The following is a 16,940-nucleotide window of genomic DNA, read 5'->3' as shown; positions in this document are numbered from 1 at the left end:
AATATGTTTGTTGAGAGTAAAGTATACATGCATCCAACAATATAATATACATGTATTTATATAAACATATAACCATTTTTAAAAGAGTCATGTGTCGTCTGTACATTTCGTTTTCCAAAATACTCCTCATGTCGATTTAAGACGTGTAGGTCAATGAAAAATATGGGTTGATGGATGACGGTCGAGTGTCCAGCGGCAAATTGATAAGTTTATTCCGAACGATAACATATTAATGTTAAATGATTATATACCCTGCTTTGTACTAAACCGACAATCCCAGCAAATATTTTTTAGTTCACAAGGTAATATTTTAAAGTCTTCTGGACACATAAATTTTACTCTAAGCCGACGAGTCTTTGCTCTACTCCTTAGCATGACGTGTTTAGCGGATAAGCTGCAATTGTCAATCTTAACCGTGGCGTGTTTTATTTGACCTTGCTTCGATTTGATATAAGAACTTCCCATACTCGAGGTGAAGACGCTACCACAACAGCGAGGCGATGTACACACGTCAATTAGAAGTCAGTTTTTATCTGTTAAACTGAACCCTAGAAAACCGTACTTTGAATCTATTAGATATATAGTCTATTACTTACACAATTTATACATTTCAACACTCTATCATATCATAATTTCATCCACTAATTTAAAATTCAAGCGAACAATCGATCAATCAATTAATCAATCAATCAATCTATTAATCAATCATCCAGTATCGAATGGAACTGATGACGTCATTAATATGACGTCATTTTCAAAGAAACGTCAGCCATGGAGGAAGCGAAGAAAAAAAAGAAGCCAAGATTTACAGAAAAAGAAATAGATGCCATTGTGAACAATGTCAAAGAAAATTCTGTCATGTTGTTTAGCAAGTTTTCTGATGTTGTTTCTAATACAAGAAAGAAAGAAGCATGGAAAAAAGTACAAAACGCGGTAAACGCAGTATCCTTCACCAACAGAACCATAGAGGAAATAAAAAAGAAATGGGATGACATCAAGAGAGGGACTTAAAAGAAGGCTACATCTATTACAAATGAGCGGAAGAAAACAGGAGGCGGTTGCGATACCATGAAGGTACAGCGCATTAGCTGATTTCGTCATATCAACACAGTAACACATACAAACTCGTTCTTGTTATTGTTTTAGCCTTCCGAAGGGATAAAAAAGAATAAAATTGATAAGTTCGAGAATTAATTAATAACTGCAATCCCGTGATTTACCGTATTTGGCCAATTTCCATTAAAAAAATTACATCACCGGATTATTTTTGTTTTATTTAAGTCAAATTAATATCAGATTGAAATATGTTTTGCTCTTCATCCTTGGAAGTGTGTTTGGTACAAACTCAGCTATATTTCGTAGTATAAAATCTTTCCTTTATTTCAAATAAGCTATTTTTGGAAGGCATGCGCGAAATCACCGGACATTGGAGGAACTCTCAGAACAGGGGTTTTCCTAATTTTGGACACACATTACACAAAATCTAAAGGATGAAACCATACAAACAGAAGATTTTATGAAATAAAAGTATGTTATAAATGTTTTCACACAAAATTATCCAATTATTGGTTTTATCAGTTGAATGAAGTGAAGTCATAAGTCTTAGGTGCGCGGATACACCGGACCGCACCGTATGGTTTTTTTTCAGATTGAAAATTTATGTTTTTTTTCTATGCTTCCGTTATAATGCAAATCTTTTCGAAATAATGTAAAGTTATGAATTTTATCCATCATAGTATTATTATTTTTTTTTACAGAGAGAGTGAGTCGTTTATCATTCAATGATTCCTTAAGTTTTTAATACGGTACAGTCTGGTGTATCCGCACACCTAAGACTTTTGACTTCACTTCATTCAACTGATAAAACCAATCATTGTATAATATTGTGTGAATACATTCATAACAAACTTTTATTTCATAAAATTATCAGTTTGTAAGGTTTCACTCTCAAGATTTTGTGTAATATGTGTCCAAAAGTTGGAAAACCCCTGTTCTGAGAGTTCCTCCAATGTCCGTTGATTTCGCGCATGCCTTCCGAAAGTAGCTTATTTTGAAGAGAAGGAAAGATTATCTGCTACGAAAGATAGCTAAATTCAAACCAAGCACGCTGCCAAGGATGCAGAGCAAAAAATATTTCAATCTGATAAAAAATTTGACTTGAGTAAAACAAATTTTATCTGATGCTGTATTTTTTTTTTAATGGACATTGGCCAAATATTGTGAATCACGGGATTGCAGTTATTTCAATCTGGAACTATACATCATTATCAAACACTGCATTGAATGAATATTCTATGTTTAAATGAAATAATTTAAAAGCAGTGTTTTGAATATACATATTTGTATCTGAATTTACTGTCTGTCTGCCAGTATAATCCGGTTGCAATATAAAAGTAAATCACAAATCAAAAATATTATAATTGATACAAGTATGGACACAGACGCAAATTGTCAGTGGGGTTAAAGGTCGTTACAAATGTATTGAAAGCTAGACTGGAAATGTGTATTAACAAATTGAGTTGATGTGTACATGTCTTCATTCAAATGCATTGACTGATAAAAAAGGGGGCTTCAACTTCCACCCCTCTCTATGAATTAGTTGTTTGAGTGTTTGAATATGGAGTTTGTTAATAAATAGCTGCACTCTAAGCGCATGATATGTCTTGATTCCTTTAAAGCTTGCTTAAAGGTTGAACTATTTTTTTTTGTACAATTATTAGTCTATTTGTTTTCTCATTTCATTTGTTTTATATTTGTCATTTTAAGGTCTTTTATGGCTGACTGTGCTGTATGAGCTTTTGTCATTGTTGAAGGCTATTTGGGGACCTGTATTATAGTTGTTAATCTTGTTTTAAATTTTGGAATGTAGCTGAAGTCAACAGACATAGACAATTCACCCAAGTTTTATAAAATGATGTGGAAGTGTTTATGTGAATAATTAAGATGAGAAATGAGGAAAGTGTCAAAGTGACAACAACCCAACCATAGAGTAGACAACAACTGAAGGCCTCCAATGGGTTTTCAATGTGGCCAGAAACTCCTGCACTTATAGGTGTCCAAAAACTATAAAATCCCTTATTTTTTTTTAGCATATATAAAAATTCATAACACAGAAATGTATAATCTGAAATTTATTACAATCAAAAGGGACCTTAGGTCAATAGTGTAAACAATTCCCCAAAGTTTAATTAAAGGTGATGGATGCATTTTTGTGTTATTGTTCAAAATTGGAAAATTCTCTCTTTTTTAAGGATAAAATCTCTCTTCATAACATGGAAATGAAAATTCTAAAATATATAAAATCGATGTGGAGCTAATGTCAATAGATATAAACATTTCAACAAAGTTTCTTGAGAGTAGGGGGAAGTGTTTTTCTAGTTATTATCTGAAGTGTGGATGATGGACTGATAGACAACAGTATACTATAATATGTTGTGTGTGAGGCATTGATATAATAAAATGGTTTTGAATGAATAATGATTAGAAACTGTTTAATGCAGTTATTGAGGGAACAACAGTGAAGAAATTGCTGAGATAAATGCGTTTGAATCCTAAGAATTCAATTTTTGTTGAAATGAAACAAAGTTCAATTTTTGGTAATTGATATAATATATATATAAAAATAAAGAAATACTTGTATCTCAATAATAAAGAGTTTATGCGTGTTCTTATTTCACAAGACAGTGGATCAATATCATATTTTGCTTTCAGACACCAATAAAACGTCATGTGCTGAGACTGCTGCATCTGCCGTTATGCCTCCATTTGGAAATACTACTGGGAGTATCACACATGTGCTACATGTAGATCATAAAAGACAAACTCCCAAAAGGCCAACAGAATCAGAAAACAACCTACCAGTAAAGCAGAAGCAAACGGATAGTGAAAGGTAAATAACACTTGAATTTAACATTATCATGAAACTATCACAAAAAAACTGTTTATGTTTAAATTTAATGATATATGAAATAACTAGGTCATTTCAAAGCATCCACGGTCAGCGTCTTTGGTGTGATGAAGGCTAAATTAATCTTTTTCCTTTGCAGCAAGGCTACTTTACATCTGAAAAGATACAATAAAAATATAATATGATAACTCAGCACTACACATATACGTTTATTTTGATTTAGAAATATCAAATAGTTTGACAAAGTTATTATACCCCACGCAACGAGTTGCGGAGGGTATAATGTTTTTGACCCGTCTGTCCGTCCGTCAGTCCGTCCGTCCGTCAGTCCTGTTTCGTGTCATCGCAACTCCTCTCAAACCGCACAACAGAATTTCACGAAACCTTTTCAGATAATAAGGACATACTATGTAGTTGTGCATATTGACGGGAAATTGCGATTCAATACATAAGCAGGAGTTAACAATGTGCAATTGCAATATAAAAACAATTAGTTTAAAGAAAATCTTTTTATACAGTATTTTTCTTGTTCAAAAGATACAGTTTCAGAGATAGTCCACTGCAGCTCTGCAGACTTAAGAGAGTAAAAGCAAAACTAATCTACAGCATACCAGTCAGTTATTTAAGCATGGACAGATAGACTTGTAAATAAAAACAGGTGTGCATGATAATTTTTCTCAAAATCACCTTTACCAGTTTCAATAAAGATGTCCCGGGAAATTCACATTTCAAACATGTTATTATTACATGTATACAATCAATGCTCATCTTTTAACAACTAATTAGGAATCTTTCTAAATTTAGCAGCTACTTTATACATGTAGTCATAGGTTTTTGAAATGTACACAGTGCAGCCTCACTTTTTAAATACCACAATTGGTACATCATTGAATGAATGAATTATTGCGCCTTGTCTATTTTTCTCCACCAATGGGAAAAAAAGATTCATCCGCACACATGTTCACATCATTTATAAGGCACATAGAGCACCCAAAATAGATGCATTTTAAGCACAAAATAAAGGTATTCAAGAAAAAGTTCTTTCTGTAACACACAATTGATGGAGACAAAGTTTTCAATGAGAATTTAAGGTGGACTACTTGGACCCGTACCGAAAATATATTTCAGAAATATAAAATAATTGAATCTTCTCATGTTGTCACAGTAGAATACACAATATGAGTAAAAATTACATACAAAAAGCATCTAAAAAATAAGTGAGAAAATAAGACCGAGAAAAATGCAATTTAGAGAAAAATATAACCACAGAAATTAGAAAGAAATACATTTTAATAATTCTGTAATTAGAAGATGGATTGTATTGTTCTTGGAGTATGTTTTTTCTTACCTTTTTTTTTTTATTTAAATGTATACATGTATGTTAATTTTTTCAGGAGGGTATACCAGAAAATGTATAACATTCTTGTTTTTTCCCGAAGGATTTGGAAGAATTAGATAAATAAAAAATATGTATGTCTCTCTCTCTATTTATCCTTTTATTTATTTTCTTTGCATGTTTTGAAATAAGTTTCTCTATATTTTTCTCCTATCAATACAGTAACCTGACTTGTCTAATCTTAAGTGCAAAAAAAAAAGATAATAAGAAAGAAGAATAAAGAGAGATGTGGAGAGAAAGAAAAATAAAGAAAGATGTGGAGAGGGGGTTTCAGCTATTTTTGATTTTGATGTACAACATATTCAGACTCTTTTTGGAAAATATTGGTGGCCCTTAAAAGGGCCGTTATTGTATAGAGTAAAGGTCAGTTTAAGCACGTTCTCCACGGATTCTGCGAGCCAACTGGATGTCTTTGGGCATGATGGTGACTCTCTTGGCGTGGATTGCACACAAGTTGGTGTCCTCGAAAAGACCAACGAGGTAAGCTTCACTGGCTTCCTGGAGGGCCATAACGGCAGAGCTCTGGAAACGTAGATCAGTCTTGAAGTCTTGAGCAATTTCACGAACTAATCTCTGGAAGGGGAGTTTCCTGATGAGGAGTTCAGTACTTTTCTGGTATCTTCTGATCTCACGAAGAGCGACTGTTCCTGGCCTGTATCTATGTGGCTTCTTTACTCCACCAGTGGCAGGTGCGCTCTTACGGGCGGCCTTGGTGGCAAGTTGTTTTCTTGGAGCTTTTCCTCCAGTGGATTTACGGGCGGTCTGCTTTGTACGAGCCATTGCGATATGTTCTCTGTGAAAATCTACGATTACACGACAGAATACTTTGAAACTTCGAATGTTAGTGTATTTGTGCTAGCCGCAATGTTTGCAAACACGACACTGATTGGCCTTTCGGGGTAATAAAACTCACGTTGATTGGTTGAAATCTCTGTATTATGATTGGACTGATCTGGAAGTTACTTTCACAGCTTTCGATCCCTTTTTGGACTGAAGCTAAAGATTGTTCACCCCAAGCTAACAATTGGCACAATTTGTTTCTATTCTGATAGTGTCAGCGAAAATTTGACATAAGACCAAAAAAAATAATAATCAAGAGTAATGCAGAACTTAATAATAATCTTTATTCAAATAATAAATAATTGTTTAATCAACAGTCTGACACGAAATTAATAATTGACAGGAAATGTAAATTAAAGAGCAAAATAGAAGAAGAAAAAGAGAAAAAAAAACATCATCCATCCATTTTCATCAATAGCCAGTGGTATAGAAATGCAGCCGTTTTCTTAGTGTGTGTAGCCAGTTTCTCGTATAGACATGCTTACTATAGTACACAATTGTCACTCGTCTCAGTGTCTTAAAACAAAGAGAACACTTTTTATCCTCTCTATAGTCTTTGTGTTCTCTCTAGCTATACAGTGTCTGTATTCTCTAGTCTCTGTATCATGTAAAGCCATGATATTCTCTATATAGTATACTGCACGCATACTGGGAAACTTGCACATTGTTGAAGTATTCTTTATTGTTTATATACGAATTTTGCAAATACAAAGGATTTGAGCTAAAAAATAATCTACACAACTATAAACATACGCATAAGTACTTTGTATAGGAATACAAAATATATATTATATATCTAAGAGAATGTGACAGCAGAAGAGGAAGAAAAGAATTCACATAGATCACAGTTAGACAGACAACGAACGAACGAACGAACGAACGAACGAACGAACGAACGAACGAACGAACGAACGAATATATATTATATAAAAATAAGGTCATAGATTGTAATGTGTGTGCTTATATAGTATAATATATAGGACTGCAACTAAATTTACACCAAAAATATATGCAATATTGACCACTAACAACTATGAGTTTTTCTTCCTCTCGTGCTTGCGCATTTTCATCGAATCTACGTTTATATATAGTTGTTTATTTTCTTGGACTTTTATAGGGGAAAAAAAGAAACTCGTACTGTTCTTCATTTTTTTTCCACATCAAATATTGTTATATATATAATAAGAAAGTAGACATCTGTATGCTGTTTATAAAGAAAAGGAAAAATAAAGAGATAAAGACAAGAGAAATGGAGGGAGTGAGCTATGTTTGAGATTGCACAACAAAGTCAGATTCTTTTTGAAAAATGTTGGTGGCCCTGAAAAGGGCCGTTGTAAGTGAAGTTTCTGTAGTGTTGACTTTACTTGGCAGCTTTCTGTGTCTTCTTTGGCAGAAGTACAGCCTGGATGTTTGGTAAAACACCACCTTGTGCAATGGTTACACCAGAGAGAAGTTTGTTCAATTCTTCGTCGTTTCTGATGGCCAACTGGAGATGACGGGGGATGATTCTGCTCTTCTTGTTGTCACGGGCAGCATTTCCTGCCAACTCCAAAACCTCAGCTGCTAAGTATTCCAAGACAGCGGCAAGGTAGACTGGTGCTCCGGCACCAACTCTCTCGGCGTAGTTTCCTTTCCTCAAAAGTCTGTGGATACGACCTACTGGGAACTGAAGTCCGGCACGGGATGACCTAGACTTTGCCTTTGCTTTTGCTTTTCCTCCTTTTCCTCGTCCTGACATTTTGATTTAATACGTTGTTTGACTTGAACAAGTATAAACAATGATTACCCCGTTAGGTGGTATTTTACTATTTATACCCGCAAAACGGATTGAAAGATGTTTCAGTTCTAAACCAATCAAATCATCGCTTCTTCCAGGTAGTTAGGTTGAATGTTAGAAGGTGCTCTCTCCGAAGTTCGCGTTAAGTAAAAACTTTCAATCCGTTTTGCCGAGTATAAATAGAAATTTTTATTTACGGCCATCATTCACTGATTACATTTCAGAGAGTATACATCTGTCAAAAATGCCACCAAAAGTTGGAACCAAAGGAGCCAAAAAGGCCGTAACAAAGGCAAAGACTGCCAGACCCGGCGGTGACAAGAAAAGGAGGAGGAAGAGGAGAGAATCCTATGCCATCTACATCTACAAAGTCTTGAGACAGGTGCACCCAGACACTGGAGTATCCTCAAAGGCTATGTCTATCATGAACAGTTTTGTCAACGATATCTTTGAGAGAATCGCTGCAGAAGCTTCCCGTCTCGCTCACTACAACAAGAGATCTACCATCACATCTCGGGAGATCCAGACTGCAGTTCGTCTGCTCCTACCCGGTGAATTGGCCAAGCACGCTGTCAGTGAAGGTACCAAAGCCGTCACAAAGTACACCAGCAGCAAGTAAACAACGAGAAGTTTAACTTCACAAACGGCCCTTTTCAGGGCCACCAATATTTTTCAAAAAGAGTCTTATTATTGTTGTACATAACAAACTTCTAAATGAAGCTGTGTCCCACCCCAAAATGACAAATTTATTTATATCTGAATTCTGTCTTTTTGTCTTTCTTTCTTTCTTTCTTCTTTTCTCTTCTTTATTCTTCATTTTATTAGCCGATTTGAAAAAATATACATACACCAGAATTTAACCTTTTCACGGGTTATACATTTCTTCCCTCTTTTTTTGGGGGGGAGGGGGTCTAGAATCGAACTATACTTGAATATGTATTGAAACATTATATAAAAAAATATCACGAACAGATTAAATTCACACATACGTCGACAGAGAGAAAAAAGGGGGAGGGGGATTGTTTTAGGATATAAAAACAATATAACTAGAGTTTGACAATGGAGGAAAAATCAGCAATATATCTTTTACATAAAAGAATACATATGAAATAAAGAATAAAAATGTTATTTACATTCAAAAATCAGGAATCATATTGTATCCAAAGCCTTGCTGGTCTTTTTTTAATAGGCTTAAATAAAAATAGTGAAAAGAAATTAAAAAAAATAAACGAATAAAAGAAAAAGGAAAGTAAAGAAAGTTGGACAGGAGAAAGCTATGGTTTTCTTTTTAAGTACAACAAATGCAGATTCTTTTTGAAAAATGTTGGTGGCCCTGAAAAGGGCCGTTGTATTTGTATTTTTCAGCTGGCTGTTTAACCTCCGAATCCGTAAAGGGTACGGCCTTGACGTTTCAGGGCGTAGACAACATCCATGGCGGTGACAGTTTTCCTCTTTGCATGCTCAGTGTATGTGACAGCATCACGGATGACATTTTCCAAAAAGACTTTCAAGACACCACGTGTTTCTTCGTAGATAAGACCAGAGATACGTTTGACACCACCTCGTCTTGCTAAACGACGGATTGCTGGTTTGGTGATACCTTGGATATTATCACGCAACACCTTCCTGTGACGTTTGGCGCCTCCTTTACCTAGACCTTTTCCTCCTTTACCTCTTCCTGACATGTTGTTTGCTTTTTGAAGTTCGATAAAACGAATGACAACTATATCCAAATTATGCTATATATCTGATGAACGCGGCCCTAAAAGAAATACCACTGAATTTTTGATAGGTTGGACCTGATTGGTTGTTTTCGTCTAAATCGGGGAGGTAACTCTGTAGGAATTCTGTACACTTTCAATCCACTTCTCTGAAAATATGTGAAAATAAAATATTTCAAACTGTATACAAATAAAAATACAAAGATTATAAGAGATGGACCAAATAACTAATGATCTCCATCATCAATTAATACTTCTTATATTTTCCAATGTGAAAGAGATTTATTTCCTTTTACTTAAAATACAAGAACATATCACACTGCATACATAAGCAGGAGTTAACAATGTGCAATTGCAATATAAAAACAATTAGTTTAAAGAAAATCTTTTTATACAGTATTTTTCTTGTTCAAAAGATACAGTTTCAGAGATAGTCCACTGCAGCTCTGCAGACTTAAGAGAGTAAAAGCAAAACTAATCTACAGCATACCAGTCAGTTATTTAAGCATGGACAGATAGACTTGTAAATAAAAACAGGTGTGCATGATAATTTTTCTCAAAATCACCTTTACCAGTTTCAATAAAGATGTCCCGGGAAATTCACATTTCAAACATGTTATTATTACATGTATACAATCAATGCTCATCTTTTAACAACTAATTAGGAATCTTTCTAAATTTAGCAGCTACTTTATACATGTAGTCATAGGTTTTTGAAATGTACACAGTGCAGCCTCACTTTTTAAATACCACAATTGGTACATCATTGAATGAATGAATTATTGCGCCTTGTCTATTTTTCTCCACCAATGGGAAAAAAAGATTCATCCGCACACATGTTCACATCATTTATAAGGCACATAGAGCACCCAAAATAGATGCATTTTAAGCACAAAATAAAGGTATTCAAGAAAAAGTTCTTTCTGTAACACACAATTGATGGAGACAAAGTTTTCAATGAGAATTTAAGGTGGACTACTTGGACCCGTACCGAAAATATATTTCAGAAATATAAAATAATTGAATCTTCTCATGTTGTCACAGTAGAATACACAATATGAGTAAAAATTACATACAAAAAGCATCTAAAAAATAAGTGAGAAAATAAGACCGAGAAAAATGCAATTTAGAGAAAAATATAACCACAGAAATTAGAAAGAAATACATTTTAATAATTCTGTAATTAGAAGATGGATTGTATTGTTCTTGGAGTATGTTTTTTCTTACCTTTTTTTTTTTATTTAAATGTATACATGTATGTTAATTTTTTCAGGAGGGTATACCAGAAAATGTATAACATTCTTGTTTTTTCCCGAAGGATTTGGAAGAATTAGATAAATAAAAAATATGTATGTCTCTCTCTCTATTTATCCTTTTATTTATTTTCTTTGCATGTTTTGAAATAAGTTTCTCTATATTTTTCTCCTATCAATACAGTAACCTGACTTGTCTAATCTTAAGTGCAAAAAAAAAAGATAATAAGAAAGAAGAATAAAGAGAGATGTGGAGAGAAAGAAAAATAAAGAAAGATGTGGAGAGGGGGTTTCAGCTATTTTTGATTTTGATGTACAACATATTCAGACTCTTTTTGGAAAATATTGGTGGCCCTTAAAAGGGCCGTTATTGTATAGAGTAAAGGTCAGTTTAAGCACGTTCTCCACGGATTCTGCGAGCCAACTGGATGTCTTTGGGCATGATGGTGACTCTCTTGGCGTGGATTGCACACAAGTTGGTGTCCTCGAAAAGACCAACGAGGTAAGCTTCACTGGCTTCCTGGAGGGCCATAACGGCAGAGCTCTGGAAACGTAGATCAGTCTTGAAGTCTTGAGCAATTTCACGAACTAATCTCTGGAAGGGGAGTTTCCTGATGAGGAGTTCAGTACTTTTCTGGTATCTTCTGATCTCACGAAGAGCGACTGTTCCTGGCCTGTATCTATGTGGCTTCTTTACTCCACCAGTGGCAGGTGCGCTCTTACGGGCGGCCTTGGTGGCAAGTTGTTTTCTTGGAGCTTTTCCTCCAGTGGATTTACGGGCGGTCTGCTTTGTACGAGCCATTGCGATATGTTCTCTGTGAAAATCTACGATTACACGACAGAATACTTTGAAACTTCGAATGTTAGTGTATTTGTGCTAGCCGCAATGTTTGCAAACACGACACTGATTGGCCTTTCGGGGTAATAAAACTCACGTTGATTGGTTGAAATCTCTGTATTATGATTGGACTGATCTGGAAGTTACTTTCACAGCTTTCGATCCCTTTTTGGACTGAAGCTAAAGATTGTTCACCCCAAGCTAACAATTGGCACAATTTGTTTCTATTCTGATAGTGTCAGCGAAAATTTGACATAAGACCAAAAAAAATAATAATCAAGAGTAATGCAGAACTTAATAATAATCTTTATTCAAATAATAAATAATTGTTTAATCAACAGTCTGACACGAAATTAATAATTGACAGGAAATGTAAATTAAAGAGCAAAATAGAAGAAGAAAAAGAGAAAAAAAAACATCATCCATCCATTTTCATCAATAGCCAGTGGTATAGAAATGCAGCCGTTTTCTTAGTGTGTGTAGCCAGTTTCTCGTATAGACATGCTTACTATAGTACACAATTGTCACTCGTCTCAGTGTCTTAAAACAAAGAGAACACTTTTTATCCTCTCTATAGTCTTTGTGTTCTCTCTAGCTATACAGTGTCTGTATTCTCTAGTCTCTGTATCATGTAAAGCCATGATATTCTCTATATAGTATACTGCACGCATACTGGGAAACTTGCACATTGTTGAAGTATTCTTTATTGTTTATATACGAATTTTGCAAATACAAAGGATTTGAGCTAAAAAATAATCTACACAACTATAAACATACGCATAAGTACTTTGTATAGGAATACAAAATATATATTATATATCTAAGAGAATGTGACAGCAGAAGAGGAAGAAAAGAATTCACATAGATCACAGTTAGACAGACAACGAACGAACGAACGAACGAACGAACGAACGAACGAACGAACGAACGAACGAACGAATATATATTATATAAAAATAAGGTCATAGATTGTAATGTGTGTGCTTATATAGTATAATATATAGGACTGCAACTAAATTTACACCAAAAATATATGCAATATTGACCACTAACAACTATGAGTTTTTCTTCCTCTCGTGCTTGCGCATTTTCATCGAATCTACGTTTATATATAGTTGTTTATTTTCTTGGACTTTTATAGGGGAAAAAAAGAAACTCGTACTGTTCTTCATTTTTTTTCCACATCAAATATTGTTATATATATAATAAGAAAGTAGACATCTGTATGCTGTTTATAAAGAAAAGGAAAAATAAAGAGATAAAGACAAGAGAAATGGAGGGAGTGAGCTATGTTTGAGATTGCACAACAAAGTCAGATTCTTTTTGAAAAATGTTGGTGGCCCTGAAAAGGGCCGTTGTAAGTGAAGTTTCTGTAGTGTTGACTTTACTTGGCAGCTTTCTGTGTCTTCTTTGGCAGAAGTACAGCCTGGATGTTTGGTAAAACACCACCTTGTGCAATGGTTACACCAGAGAGAAGTTTGTTCAATTCTTCGTCGTTTCTGATGGCCAACTGGAGATGACGGGGGATGATTCTGCTCTTCTTGTTGTCACGGGCAGCATTTCCTGCCAACTCCAAAACCTCAGCTGCTAAGTATTCCAAGACAGCGGCAAGGTAGACTGGTGCTCCGGCACCAACTCTCTCGGCGTAGTTTCCTTTCCTCAAAAGTCTGTGGATACGACCTACTGGGAACTGAAGTCCGGCACGGGATGACCTAGACTTTGCCTTTGCTTTTGCTTTTCCTCCTTTTCCTCGTCCTGACATTTTGATTTAATACGTTGTTTGACTTGAACAAGTATAAACAATGATTACCCCGTTAGGTGGTATTTTACTATTTATACCCGCAAAACGGATTGAAAGATGTTTCAGTTCTAAACCAATCAAATCATCGCTTCTTCCAGGTAGTTAGGTTGAATGTTAGAAGGTGCTCTCTCCGAAGTTCGCGTTAAGTAAAAACTTTCAATCCGTTTTGCCGAGTATAAATAGAAATTTTTATTTACGGCCATCATTCACTGATTACATTTCAGAGAGTATACATCTGTCAAAAATGCCACCAAAAGTTGGAACCAAAGGAGCCAAAAAGGCCGTAACAAAGGCAAAGACTGCCAGACCCGGCGGTGACAAGAAAAGGAGGAGGAAGAGGAGAGAATCCTATGCCATCTACATCTACAAAGTCTTGAGACAGGTGCACCCAGACACTGGAGTATCCTCAAAGGCTATGTCTATCATGAACAGTTTTGTCAACGATATCTTTGAGAGAATCGCTGCAGAAGCTTCCCGTCTCGCTCACTACAACAAGAGATCTACCATCACATCTCGGGAGATCCAGACTGCAGTTCGTCTGCTCCTACCCGGTGAATTGGCCAAGCACGCTGTCAGTGAAGGTACCAAAGCCGTCACAAAGTACACCAGCAGCAAGTAAACAACGAGAAGTTTAACTTCACAAACGGCCCTTTTCAGGGCCACCAATATTTTTCAAAAAGAGTCTTATTATTGTTGTACATAACAAACTTCTAAATGAAGCTGTGTCCCACCCCAAAATGACAAATTTATTTATATCTGAATTCTGTCTTTTTGTCTTTCTTTCTTTCTTTCTTCTTTTCTCTTCTTTATTCTTCATTTTATTAGCCGATTTGAAAAAATATACATACACCAGAATTTAACCTTTTCACGGGTTATACATTTCTTCCCTCTTTTTTTGGGGGGGAGGGGGTCTAGAATCGAACTATACTTGAATATGTATTGAAACATTATATAAAAAAATATCACGAACAGATTAAATTCACACATACGTCGACAGAGAGAAAAAAGGGGGAGGGGGATTGTTTTAGGATATAAAAACAATATAACTAGAGTTTGACAATGGAGGAAAAATCAGCAATATATCTTTTACATAAAAGAATACATATGAAATAAAGAATAAAAATGTTATTTACATTCAAAAATCAGGAATCATATTGTATCCAAAGCCTTGCTGGTCTTTTTTTAATAGGCTTAAATAAAAATAGTGAAAAGAAATTAAAAAAAATAAACGAATAAAAGAAAAAGGAAAGTAAAGAAAGTTGGACAGGAGAAAGCTATGGTTTTCTTTTTAAGTACAACAAATGCAGATTCTTTTTGAAAAATGTTGGTGGCCCTGAAAAGGGCCGTTGTATTTGTATTTTTCAGCTGGCTGTTTAACCTCCGAATCCGTAAAGGGTACGGCCTTGACGTTTCAGGGCGTAGACAACATCCATGGCGGTGACAGTTTTCCTCTTTGCATGCTCAGTGTATGTGACAGCATCACGGATGACATTTTCCAAAAAGACTTTCAAGACACCACGTGTTTCTTCGTAGATAAGACCAGAGATACGTTTGACACCACCTCGTCTTGCTAAACGACGGATTGCTGGTTTGGTGATACCTTGGATATTATCACGCAACACCTTCCTGTGACGTTTGGCGCCTCCTTTACCTAGACCTTTTCCTCCTTTACCTCTTCCTGACATGTTGTTTGCTTTTTGAAGTTCGATAAAACGAATGACAACTATATCCAAATTATGCTATATATCTGATGAACGCGGCCCTAAAAGAAATACCACTGAATTTTTGATAGGTTGGACCTGATTGGTTGTTTTCGTCTAAATCGGGGAGGTAACTCTGTAGGAATTCTGTACACTTTCAATCCACTTCTCTGAAAATATGTGAAAATAAAATATTTCAAACTGTATACAAATAAAAATACAAAGATTATAAGAGATGGACCAAATAACTAATGATCTCCATCATCAATTAATACTTCTTATATTTTCCAATGTGAAAGAGATTTATTTCCTTTTACTTAAAATACAAGAACATATCACACTGCATACATAAGCAGGAGTTAACAATGTGCAATTGCAATATAAAAACAATTAGTTTAAAGAAAATCTTTTTATACAGTATTTTTCTTGTTCAAAAGATACAGTTTCAGAGATAGTCCACTGCAGCTCTGCAGACTTAAGAGAGTAAAAGCAAAACTAATCTACAGCATACCAGTCAGTTATTTAAGCATGGACAGATAGACTTGTAAATAAAAACAGGTGTGCATGATAATTTTTCTCAAAATCACCTTTACCAGTTTCAATAAAGATGTCCCGGGAAATTCACATTTCAAACATGTTATTATTACATGTATACAATCAATGCTCATCTTTTAACAACTAATTAGGAATCTTTCTAAATTTAGCAGCTACTTTATACATGTAGTCATAGGTTTTTGAAATGTACACAGTGCAGCCTCACTTTTTAAATACCACAATTGGTACATCATTGAATGAATGAATTATTGCGCCTTGTCTATTTTTCTCCACCAATGGGAAAAAAAGATTCATCCGCACACATGTTCACATCATTTATAAGGCACATAGAGCACCCAAAATAGATGCATTTTAAGCACAAAATAAAGGTATTCAAGAAAAAGTTCTTTCTGTAACACACAATTGATGGAGACAAAGTTTTCAATGAGAATTTAAGGTGGACTACTTGGACCCGTACCGAAAATATATTTCAGAAATATAAAATAATTGAATCTTCTCATGTTGTCACAGTAGAATACACAATATGAGTAAAAATTACATACAAAAAGCATCTAAAAAATAAGTGAGAAAATAAGACCGAGAAAAATGCAATTTAGAGAAAAATATAACCACAGAAATTAGAAAGAAATACATTTTAATAATTCTGTAATTAGAAGATGGATTGTATTGTTCTTGGAGTATGTTTTTTCTTACCTTTTTTTTTTTATTTAAATGTATACATGTATGTTAATTTTTTCAGGAGGGTATACCAGAAAATGTATAACATTCTTGTTTTTTCCCGAAGGATTTGGAAGAATTAGATAAATAAAAAATATGTATGTCTCTCTCTCTATTTATCCTTTTATTTATTTTCTTTGCATGTTTTGAAATAAGTTTCTCTATATTTTTCTCCTATCAATACAGTAACCTGACTTGTCTAATCTTAAGTGCAAAAAAAAAAGATAATAAGAAAGAAGAATAAAGAGAGATGTGGAGAGAAAGAAAAATAAAGAAAGATGTGGAGAGGGGGTTTCAGCTATTTTTGATTTTGATGTACAACATATTCAGACTCTTTTTGGAAAATATTGGTGGCCCTTAAAAGGGCCGTTATTGTATAGAGTAAAGGTCAGTTTAAGCACGTTCTCCACGGATTCTGCGAGCCAACTGGATGTC

The 16,940-nt window shown here is 34.7% G+C and overlaps 8 protein-coding genes across 8 annotated transcripts; 2 read left to right on the top strand and 6 right to left on the bottom strand.

The window, feature by feature from the left end:
- Nucleotides 1-5,672: 5,672 nt before the first annotated feature.
- On the bottom strand, nt 5,673-6,156 carry LOC134683788 (histone H3). The gene has a single exon (XM_063543101.1). The coding sequence runs from the start codon at nt 6,081-6,083 to the stop codon at nt 5,673-5,675; it is 411 nt and encodes a 136-aa protein (XP_063399171.1). The 5' UTR covers nt 6,084-6,156.
- A 1,347-nt stretch (nt 6,157-7,503) lies between these two features.
- Nucleotides 7,504-7,881, bottom strand: LOC134683787 (histone H2A). The gene has a single exon (XM_063543100.1). The coding sequence runs from the start codon at nt 7,879-7,881 to the stop codon at nt 7,504-7,506; it is 378 nt and encodes a 125-aa protein (XP_063399170.1).
- Nucleotides 7,882-8,164: 283 nt separating this feature from the next.
- LOC134684535 (histone H2B-like) lies at nt 8,165-8,539 on the top strand. Its single transcript, XM_063543825.1, has one exon. The coding sequence runs from the start codon at nt 8,165-8,167 to the stop codon at nt 8,537-8,539; it is 375 nt and encodes a 124-aa protein (XP_063399895.1).
- Nucleotides 8,540-9,293: 754 nt separating this feature from the next.
- LOC134684534 (histone H4) lies at nt 9,294-9,605 on the bottom strand. Its single transcript, XM_063543823.1, has one exon. It carries the CDS (start codon nt 9,603-9,605, stop codon nt 9,294-9,296), a length of 312 nt encoding a protein of 103 aa, XP_063399893.1.
- A 1,680-nt stretch (nt 9,606-11,285) lies between these two features.
- LOC134683782 (histone H3) lies at nt 11,286-11,769 on the bottom strand. The gene has a single exon (XM_063543095.1). The coding sequence runs from the start codon at nt 11,694-11,696 to the stop codon at nt 11,286-11,288; it is 411 nt and encodes a 136-aa protein (XP_063399165.1). The 5' UTR covers nt 11,697-11,769.
- Nucleotides 11,770-13,116: 1,347 nt separating this feature from the next.
- On the bottom strand, nt 13,117-13,494 carry LOC134683785 (histone H2A). Its single transcript, XM_063543099.1, has one exon. The coding sequence runs from the start codon at nt 13,492-13,494 to the stop codon at nt 13,117-13,119; it is 378 nt and encodes a 125-aa protein (XP_063399169.1).
- Nucleotides 13,495-13,777: 283 nt separating this feature from the next.
- Nucleotides 13,778-14,152, top strand: LOC134684533 (histone H2B-like). The gene has a single exon (XM_063543822.1). It carries the CDS (start codon nt 13,778-13,780, stop codon nt 14,150-14,152), a length of 375 nt encoding a protein of 124 aa, XP_063399892.1.
- Nucleotides 14,153-14,906: 754 nt separating this feature from the next.
- On the bottom strand, nt 14,907-15,218 carry LOC134684532 (histone H4). The gene has a single exon (XM_063543821.1). The coding sequence runs from the start codon at nt 15,216-15,218 to the stop codon at nt 14,907-14,909; it is 312 nt and encodes a 103-aa protein (XP_063399891.1).
- Between the last annotated feature and the right edge of the window lie 1,722 nt (nt 15,219-16,940).

The sequence above is a fragment of the Mytilus trossulus genome, chromosome 9, assembly GCF_036588685.1.
Source record: "Mytilus trossulus isolate FHL-02 chromosome 9, PNRI_Mtr1.1.1.hap1, whole genome shotgun sequence".
Classification (NCBI taxonomy): Eukaryota; Metazoa; Mollusca; class Bivalvia; order Mytilida; family Mytilidae; genus Mytilus; species Mytilus trossulus.
Note: the sequence above shows the minus strand (reverse complement) of the source record. Positions and strands in the feature narration are given on the sequence as shown.

What these genes read in the sequence shown, in the direction of transcription:
- LOC134683787 (XM_063543100.1), bottom strand. Translation starts at nt 7,881, where the DNA reads ATGTCAGGACGAGGAAAAGGAGGAAAAGCAAAAGCAAAGGCAAAGTCT.
- LOC134684533 (XM_063543822.1), top strand. Translation starts at nt 13,778, where the DNA reads ATGCCACCAAAAGTTGGAACCAAAGGAGCCAAAAAGGCCGTAACAAAG.
- LOC134683782 (XM_063543095.1), bottom strand. Translation starts at nt 11,696, where the DNA reads ATGGCTCGTACAAAGCAGACCGCCCGTAAATCCACTGGAGGAAAAGCT.
- LOC134683785 (XM_063543099.1), bottom strand. Translation starts at nt 13,494, where the DNA reads ATGTCAGGACGAGGAAAAGGAGGAAAAGCAAAAGCAAAGGCAAAGTCT.
- LOC134684532 (XM_063543821.1), bottom strand. Translation starts at nt 15,218, where the DNA reads ATGTCAGGAAGAGGTAAAGGAGGAAAAGGTCTAGGTAAAGGAGGCGCC.
- LOC134684534 (XM_063543823.1), bottom strand. Translation starts at nt 9,605, where the DNA reads ATGTCAGGAAGAGGTAAAGGAGGAAAAGGTCTAGGTAAAGGAGGCGCC.
- LOC134684535 (XM_063543825.1), top strand. Translation starts at nt 8,165, where the DNA reads ATGCCACCAAAAGTTGGAACCAAAGGAGCCAAAAAGGCCGTAACAAAG.
- LOC134683788 (XM_063543101.1), bottom strand. Translation starts at nt 6,083, where the DNA reads ATGGCTCGTACAAAGCAGACCGCCCGTAAATCCACTGGAGGAAAAGCT.